Source organism: Octodon degus, unplaced genomic scaffold (assembly GCF_000260255.1).
Source record: "Octodon degus isolate 3935 unplaced genomic scaffold, OctDeg1.0 scaffold00040, whole genome shotgun sequence".
Classification (NCBI taxonomy): Eukaryota; Metazoa; Chordata; class Mammalia; order Rodentia; family Octodontidae; genus Octodon; species Octodon degus.
In genome coordinates this window covers 4830773-4840343 of record NW_004524616.1, presented here as the reverse complement: position 1 = coordinate 4840343, position 9571 = coordinate 4830773, and the positions used below count along the sequence as shown (strand labels likewise).

General features: G+C 46.0%; 1 protein-coding gene and 2 pseudogenes across 4 annotated transcripts in view; 2 read left to right on the top strand and 1 right to left on the bottom strand.

Moving 5' to 3' along the window:
- Positions 1-9571, top strand: part of Csnk1a1 (casein kinase 1 alpha 1) — a 54963-nt gene continuing 45392 nt past the window's right edge. For 3 of the 4 annotated variants that reach the window (XM_004631286.3, XM_023715294.1, XM_012514754.2), the window contains exons 1-2: positions 7-476; positions 1022-1128. In XM_004631286.3, the coding sequence (XP_004631343.1) occupies positions 354-476; positions 1022-1128 (230 nt within the window). In that variant the 5' untranslated portion in view covers positions 7-353. Of the gene's footprint in view, positions 477-1021; positions 1129-9571 lie in introns of all 4 variants that reach the window. The other variant, XM_004631287.1, reaches the window with a different exon arrangement.
- LOC105742166 lies at positions 5781-7514 on the top strand (annotated as a pseudogene).
- Positions 8945-9349, bottom strand: LOC101567599 (annotated as a pseudogene).

Below are 9571 nucleotides of genomic sequence, written 5' to 3'. Positions count from 1 at the left end.
TGGTGGCAGCGATACCGCCGCCCTAACTCACCGCGCCCTCATTCCAGCCCGCGACGCTGCAGTGAAAGCGAGGCAGCGGTGGCCGCCCGGAAACAAGGAGCCTAACCTAAGTAACGACGAGAAACGCCTCACGGACTGCGGCCTGGCCAAAATAACAATAATAAAGAGTGAGACTAAGCGACGGCGTTCGGGCTCCCCTAGGCCTGTTCTGGGCCCCCTAGCGCCGGGAAGGGCCTCCGTTTTCCGGTTCCTGCGCGCTCCTTCGCGGCCGAGCTCAGGGGACGAGCCCCAGAGGCCTCCGTCCTCCCTCAGGCGTCGGGGCTCGGCCCCGGGCTCCACCTTCGTCTCCCAGGATGGCGAGCAGCAGCGGCTCCAAGGCCGAGTTCATTGTCGGAGGGAAATACAAACTGGTGCGGAAGATCGGGTCTGGCTCCTTCGGGGACATTTACCTGGCGATTAACATCACCAACGGCGAGGTAACCACCGGGGGGCTCGGGGTCCGCGGCGCCTTCCTCGCCCCTGCTGCCCCCGCGCGCGCCCCGGGCGGCCGGGGCGGTCCTGCGCGCTCTGCCTGCCTGAAAGGAGCACCCGGCGGGGCGGGAGGTCGAGCGGGCTGCGAAGTTCTCCGGCCTGTTAGAGAGGCCCTCGGTGTCCTCTGGGCCAGAGCGCGTGAGCCGGGAGGCGAGCCGGGCGCGACGCTCGTGGTCCTGCGCTCGTCTTTATATTTAACTCGACCCGGTGCTGTTCCTGCGTGGACAGGTTGCGGTCGCCTAGCTCCCCCAAATCTGCCCGCGTTCCGGGTGAATCGTTTGCCCGCTCCGTAGATCTAGAGGACGTGTGGATTTCGTCATTACCCCCCGAAGAGGGCTTTGCGGCCGCTCGCCTCGATCTTGTAATTGCAGCAGCGGCCCGGCCCCAGCCCGGCCCGCCCGGGCATCGCGACCCCGACCCCGGCCGAGGCCCCTCCCGGGCGACGCCGACTCCGGGATGCTGATGCCCCCGTGCCCTCTCTCCCCCGCAGGAAGTGGCGGTGAAGCTAGAGTCTCAGAAGGCCAGGCATCCCCAGTTGCTGTACGAGAGCAAGCTCTATAAGATCCTCCAAGGTGGGGTCGGCATCCCCCACATACGGTAAGCGCTGTGCGCGCGGGGGCGCTGCGGCCGGGGTGGGGAGAGGGCCGCGCCACAGGACCTCGCGGCCGCCGGCTCCCTCCAGCCGTCGGTCGGCGTAATCACGGAGTGCCGCTTAGTGTGCGACTTAGCCAGCATCCCATTGTTCGTTGCACCCGCCCGGCTCCCGCCGCTCTCCCCTCCCGAGGCTTCCTTTGCGGTTGGCGTGCGGCGCGTCTCAGATCCGGGTCGGGAGAGGAGGCGGCGGCTGCCGCCGGCCGTGGGGCGGCACCGCTGGGGCTCCGGGGCCGGCCGGAGAAGTCGAGCCGAGGGCGCCCGAGTGACTGGGCCGGCCAGTTCGGGTTGCTGTTGGAGCTGGCTTGGAAATGGCTGCTCTTTTGTTGTGTTTTTTGTTCCAACATGTCTTCCTCCTCCGCTTAGAAAATGGCGGCACGACGTGACTCAACCCCATGTTCTTGTCCTTTGCTCAGCCACAAGTTCTGCTCCCTTGCGTCTTCCCTTAGCAGCCCCGAGTAGGTTAGATTAACCCTTTGTAAAGCCAAGAATGAAACTTCAGCAGGTGGTGGGGTTTAAGCAAGGAGATGACAGTTATGTTTGTGATCTCTGCAGCAGATGCAACACGAAATGGGGGGGGAGAAAAGAATTCCTATTCCTCACAGAGGGGTTAATTAACCTTTTCTTGGATAGCAAGACTTGGTAACGTATCAAGTTTTAATAGGTAATGACAAAGGCAGTTTGAGCAGCACCAGCTCTGTTGAAATGTACTCAGATCAGGTGTTTAAAGAAAGCGTCACTTAACCACAGTTTGATCTGTAATTTTAACCTGTTGAGTTGTTTTGTCCACAAAACTTTACATTTGGGAAATTGTGACATTTGAGGGGATTGATGAATGCAAATAAAATAGTAGTCATAATGAAAGGTGATAAGATAAAAAGTTTTTCTTTCAAATGGGTAAACTTTTCGAGTGTTTTGATTTTTGATTCAGTAATCTCTTCCCTAAAATAGAGACTAATAAAATGTAGTTTAATACTCAACTGGTTTTCGTTACTACTCAAAAGTAAGACAGAATATCCAAAATGGTTGAAAAGGAGTGATATATTGTGTCCTCCTTTATTCTGTTTTTTTTTTCAAGTCTCCAGTTAAGCATTGTATTAGCTGCCTTAATTGTAAAATGGAAACAAATAAAATGGCAATGTACTTTGAAAAATTGTTTTAAGTGGACATTTGTAATGGAGAAATTGGATGGTGAAGTATACTAGTGGTTATAAATGGTAATTTGGAAGGAAAATCCAAATTTATCTTATGTAGCAAAGATTGTGAAATTTGCTATGATCCAGATTTGAGCTTTTTCATGATTCCCATCTCCAATAAAAACTTAATTTGGGGCTAAGGAGATAGCTCAGTAGAAGTTCTTGCCTGGCAAGCACAGGGTCCTGAGTTCAATCCCCGGTACCACCAAAAAAAAAAAAAAAAAACTTAATGTGTAGGGAAATAAGACCCCTTTTTCATCTCTATAGTTTTTCCCAGAATTTCTTACAAATAAAATCATGTATACAATACGAGGTCACTTGTATGTGGCACCCTTCATAATGCTTTTGAGATTTATCTGTTTGGGGAGATTTTATAAATTTCACAAGTTAAGTTGCATTTAATGTATTTGAAATAATTTTATTAATTTTACTGAGAAAAAAATTGCAATGAGACAGTTTCAAGACAGGTTGGTAGGAGAGTTACAACAATTAATACATTGCATATTGTTGTCTTTGTAGTAGACATTCATAGCTCAAGATGCAGTTGAAATTTTTTTAAAAAGCAAATAACTGGCATCTTCAAGGCCCAAGTTAAGAACATGCTCTTTCATGTAGTAGCTTTTATTTCAGGACAACACCAACATAGACCGGTGGTGAGGCCAATGAGTGATGTACTGAATAAGCACACAAATAAATGAAATTAACTTGCAAGCGGACTAATAAGTGCCTATTATAAGGTGGTGAGTGCAGAGAGAGTTATGGTAGTTATAAACTGGGTGGGTCTAAATAGATTAACCTGGCTTTCAATTTAAGGCTTGCTGGGAGAGGAGATGAGATTTCAGGATCTGGCACTGAGGAAGAAAGCTTGGTGAACTGGTTTGGGAAGGCACCCAAGAATAGTGTGTGGCTTCTGGGAGTAGTCTTTAAGGCAAAATGTAATTGGATAAGGGTGGGGGACGCGTGCGTTATTTCAGAAATGACAGGGACCAAGTTCATAGAAACAAAGGTGGTTCATTGGTTTTAAAATGAACTGTGAAGGAACACTTTTTCCACTGACTTGCAAAAGGTATACTTGAAATTATCTGCATGCCAAACTGTCTTCTCATCCTCTGTTCCTTATTATTTCTATATAAAATAGACTTTACTAAAAAAATATTAATATTGAGTTGATTGTTTAAACAGGCAGACTGCATTACCTAGTTTTAGAAGTGTTGGCACTGATTTTAAAAATTAAGTTTTTGCCTTATTTACCCCTCTCACACACCCCCATAGTATTTTTAAAGTACTGTACTTTGGGATATCCTAAAACAAGGGCTTAAAATTAACCTGGGTTGCATTGCTGATCTGTCTGATCAGGTTCTTCCTGTGTAATTTGAGGAACCTATTATTAAGTAGAAGCCTAGTGTGTAGCATAAAAGCAGTGATAAAGGGCGGCTTCCAGTCTCTCTGTATTTTAAGGAACTAAATCCTTGCAGAATTGACACTTAGTAGCCCAAATAAAATCACTATGCTTCTATTAAAGAGTACCCCCCTTTTTAGGTGGGTAACATTCTGAATTGAACTAACAAGTTCTTTAAGGAAAGTTATGGTAAACAGTATTTTTCTAGGCAGTTATGTGTTAGGATTGAATTTAAGATCAGCCAAGTATTAAGGACTAGTGATCTATAGAGTAGATCTCTTAATCTCTTTGAACCTATTTCTTTATTTATAAAAATAAGGTACTGATACCATGAGTTTCTAATTTTGTTAGGATGGTAAACAGAAAGTTTTGGGATGTTTTTTCCTCTCTTTTTTTTTTTTTTTTTTTTGAGACAGGATCTTACTATGTAGTCCTGGCTGACCTTGAACTTACTATGTAGCCCAGGCTGGCCTCCCAACTCATGATCCTTCTGCCTTGGCCTACCAAATGCTGGGGTTGGATTGCAGGTGTGCACCCTTATATATGGCCTTAACTATGTTTTTTGTCCTTTTCCTAAATTGTCAAGTATTCCAGTAGATAACAAAGTACTAGTCCTTAATCTTCACCATTAAGAGCAATTGAAATTTTGTCTTCTGGCACTAAACATATATCCCACAAACAAGATTGTAATACCATTATCAGAAAACAATGACAGGGGCCAGGGAGATAGGTCCTGAGTTCAATCGCGGTACCACGAAAAAAAGAAAAAACAATGACAGCTGAATTCATTGAGATACAAGTTTCAGTGCTATTGAAAAATAGATGTACAAGACGTGTGAATTTTTACTCAAAGCATAACTAACTTTATGGTATACTAAAGATGCTTTATATTGCTATCTTAAGGAGTAATGCTAAGTAGCATTTTTTGAGCTGGACAAAGCCAAGAGATGGATGTGGCCCATGCCCATGTTTCTCCTCTTCACCACACATTAAACATTTGATTGTTGAGTCCCAGAGGTATTACTAGTGTGCCCCCCCCAACTACCAGCTCTTCTGAGAATCTTACTAATTTTGACTCAGAGTCACATGATGTCTGCTCACATAGCCACACCTTCTTACCTCAGTAGTAAAGTGCTTACCTAACATGCAGGAGGCCCTGAAGTCAAACCCCAACACTGTAAAACCAAAACAAAAGCCAAATGAAAGAGACCTATTAATTTGTGTTTTTTGAGTAGATGCTTATAATTTAGGGTATGCTTCTCCTTTCTGAATCCTTTTAGGATTGCAGGATAAGAACTTGGTGGAAATGATTAACTTTTATTTGTTGTAAATATTGTGAACCAATATAAAGTATGGGTTTTTCTTGATTTCATTCATTATAACAACCAAATCATTTTGTTTAAAACTATATGTAAATGGCATTGGAAGTATTAAGTAAGATTTTTCTCATGAGTTGTCAGTATTCAGAAAGGATGATTACTGTCAAGAAATTGATTCCTTCAATCCCTGGTTCCTCCAGACCAAAAAAAAAAAAAAAAAGAAATTGATTCCCCAGTAGATATCTGCACACACAAAAACAGGCTAGGTTGTGACACAGTTGTAGAACATGTACATATTTAGTGTATGGAATGCTATGGGTTTAGTTCCCAGTGCTGTTTGAAAGTGATGCCCTTTTCCTTTTCCTATATGCATGTGTATGTATTTATTTTGAGAAAGGGTGTCACTGTGTAGCCTTGGCAGTCCTCCTGTCTCAGCTTCCTGGCTATTGGGACTGCAGGCATGTGCCACAATGCCCAGATCTTGTTTCCATTTCTAATACAATCTCAGATGGCTCTTAACAATTTTAGATGATCAATATTAACAAGAGTTTGAACTGAAGCTGACCTAATGGAATTTTTTTTTTTTTTTTTTTTTTTTTTTTTTTTTTTAATTTAAGTATAGGGAAGCGGCCGGGGGAGCTTGCGGGGGCGGTGGCGGGGGCCATGGGGTCCTGCTAGGCGGCAGCGATGTCAGGCTATGGGAGCCGCCCGGGCGCGCCCCCACTTTCCTGGGCTTGGAGCCTCGTGATGACTGATGATTTTGGCTATGGAAAAGGGAAATGTGCTAAGCACAGTCTGTCAGGAGCCCTCAAGACACGATTTGGAGATGATAAACCTGAAGACCTTGAAGAGGCAAACCCGTTTTCCTTTAAAGAGTTCCTAAAAATAAGAATCTCAGTCTGTCGAAAGAGGACACAAGCAACAGTAGAGTTTACCTGAAGGAAGCCTCGAGGTGCTCCCTGGGACTGGACCCTGACTCCCCAAGCACCCAGGCTGTGGACTTCGGCCTGGACTATCTGCAGCCGCTTTTTGAAGACCTGACAGGGGCAGGAGACCTCCTGGATGAGGATGACGAGGAGGAGGACCGGTGGAACAGAGCCTACCTGTAGCCTTCGGCCGCGGAGCAGACCCACTCAGCTGGGGCCACCAGCAGCGCATCCCCCTGCGGCACCTACTTTTCTTTCTTCTCCACCCCCTCGGAGCTGGCAGGGCCCGAGTCTCTGCCTCCATGGACAATGAGTGACACAGACTGGCATGTTGCCCCAGTATCTCCATCTGGGAGTCCAGGCACCAACTTCGCAGCCCATGGAGAGTGCCTGGGGGACAGACAGCTGTGGACACTGCAGAGGAGTTACGAAGCACTGACTGATGAAAATTCTAAGCTAAGAAGAAAGCTCAATGAGGTTCAGAGCTTCTCTGAAACTCAAACAGAAATGTTGAGAACACTTGAGCAGAAGCTGGAGGCAAAGATGGTCAGGGAGGAAAGTGACTACTGCGACCTGGAGTCGACAGCGCGGCGGGTGGAGCAGAACCTGGAGCTGGTGACGAAATGAGCTGTGAAGGCAGAAAATGATGTTGTGAAGCTGAAGCAGGAGGCACAGGTCTCCAGCTTGAAGCGGGAGAACGAAGCCCTGTGGTCGGTTCAGGGCGCCAGCGTGACAGTGGTGAAGCAGAACACCGACGTGGCCTTGCAGGACCTGCGCGTGGTCATGAACAGTGCGCATACATCCATCTGGCATCTGGTTTCTGGATCCGAAACGCTGAATCTCGTTGCTGAAATCCTTAAATCTATAGACAGAATTTCTGAGGTGAAAGATGAGGAGAGTTCTTGAGACACTGGGCACTCTCGGCTTCTGGCTCCGTGTGCCCAGACGGCCGCCACCCATCTGAGTACACGGCTGCGCCCCCCACTACAGTACTGCGCCAGACTAAAGTATTGTGAGATGCTGATTGTACAACCCAATGCAGCACTGTTGGCCACTGCTACAGGAGTTTCACATATGTGTTACACCAGTGGTTTATAAATGGTCCTCCTCAGTTCAGTTCTGCTGTATAGATCACTGATATGTTGGGAGGAATTTTTATGCAACAGTGGCTTTTGAAAGAACTAGCAAGCAGCCACTCTGCAGTAAGTATTTTCCCTCATCCTGGGAACTAACCGCGGGTGCCTTTCATGGCCCTCCTTGGCGTCAGGGACAGGTGTGTTCCTTTTTGCTGCCGCTGGGTTTCCTGCTGGCTAGCAGCTCACGCCCAAGGCCTTGTGGGCAGCTTCAGTACTTGGCCGAGTGCAGAGGCCCCACCTGGTGGGCACTGCTCCCCTCCACTCAGATGCCAGGGATGGGGCCACACATTCATGTCAAGACATCGAGCTCTCAGCCAGTCTTAACGGAGGGGCTTGGGAATGTGTGTAGACCGGCCTTGGGCCATCCTCGAACAAGTCAGTAAGTTTAATCCTATAACATTTCTGTGTAAATAAATTCTGAAGCTCAAAAAAAAAAAAAAAAAAAAAAAAAAAATTGAAGTATTATTTATGTACAGTGGAATTCCTGGTTTTAAATGTGTGGTTGGATTGCTTTTGATAAGTGCTTACACTGGTATAACACAGCTCTGTTGACAAGGAATAACTTCTTTCTACACATAGACTGCTGATCATTGGTAAGTGCCATTCTGTGACATGTTTAATTTTTTTTTTTTTTTTTTTTTTTGGCAGAACCGGGGATTGAACTCAGACCCTTGCACTTGCCAGGCAAGTGCTTATTCTACTGAGCCATCTCCCCGGCCCCATGTGTTTAATTTTTTTACAGTGGTAATTTTTAGATCATAGTTAACACAACTGAATTTTATATTGATTTGCTCATACCAAAGTCTACAGGTTATTAGTCAACATGAAATATACTGTAGGATTAACTGATAAAATAATCAAGTTGTGGGGGGTGAATACTCAGTAGTAATTAATATCTTTACCTTGTTCTTCACCTTTAAAGAGCTATCAGTGAGTGATGGATGTGTTGTGGCTCTTCTAATAGAGGCTTCGGAAGTACTGTACAAAGGGTTTAGCTGAATAGAGTATAGTGTTCTTTGTTAAAGGGAAATGGAAAAAAGTATTCTATTGAGAGTCAGTTAGGATTCTGTTTCTTACGTAGATTTGAACCTAGACTGAATTCTGGTTTTTGTTTGTTTCCTGTATTTTAGGGGAGGGTCTATAGGGTGTTCAGGGTCTCACTACTAGATGGGACCCCGTAGTGATGCGCCTGTTTATAGCCTCCCAAGTGCTGGGATTACAGGCATGCTCTACCACACCTAGTCTCAATTGCTGTCAGTGTGCCCCAGGGGTGGGGCCAGCATGGCAGGCCTGAGGATGACAATCTACCTGGCCCCCTTTGCAGATGCTTTAATAGCTAAGCTATTTGGCCAGCCTCTCAATTCTGTGTGTGTTTTTTGCGGCACCAGGGATTGAACTCAGGATCCTGCCTTGCCAGGCAAGCACTTACTAAATTCTGTATTGGGGGGGGATGCCTTCAAGGCAGGTCTGGTTTGGCTTGAGGATGAGGGGATTGAACCACAGCATCCTGAGCCTGACTGCTTTGTTTCAAAAGACCTGAGCTAATGGACAGGCCTCTAAATTTTGTATTTTTTAATGTCTGCTTTTACTTAGAAATTTAAGACGAGGGGCCAGGAAGATAGCTCAGTAGATGCAAGGCTCTGAGTTCAATCCCTGGTACCGCAAAAAAAAAAAAGAAACAAAAAGAAATATAAGACCAACTCGATCTTGAGCTTTTATGTATTTATTTATTTTTTTATCTTTTGTGATTTTACTGAAGCACAAATAAAACATGCACACAGGCTGTCTACTTGTTTTTTTCACTGCGCAGCCTGGCATTGGGGTTGGTGACTCGGATGGCTAGCTGGGCTGCTCTTTCCACGATGGCCTTGCGGTTCTTAGAGGTGATGTGAGCAGTCTCTGCACAGTAAGACTTGTTGTACATCAGCAGCACCTCCAGCTCCTTAACATTGTACACCAGGAACTTCTGAACGCCACTGGGCAGCATGTGCTTTGTCTTTTTGTTACTTCCATAACCTATGTTGAGCATCAAGATCTGGCCCTTGAACCTCTTCCGCACCCTGTTGTCGATGCCTCTGGGTTTCCGCCAGTTGTGCATAATTTTGACATATCGGTCTGACTGGTGCCTGATGAACTTCTTGGTCTTCTTTTTGATGATCTTGGGCTTCACGAGGGGTCTGAGGGCCACCATGATGCCAAGTGGGAGATGGCTGCCACTCCATAGGCAGCACCAAGGAAGAGGGTCTTGAGCTTTTAAATGTTACATAAATTGATACAATCAGTAGGGTAAAACATACTTCTTCCACTCTGATAGTTATTTGTTGTACCTTTGAGTTATAATTGCCTTTGATTGGGGCTGGTGAGATGGCTCAGTGGTCTAAAGCACCTACCTAGAACAAGCTTAGCAAAGCAC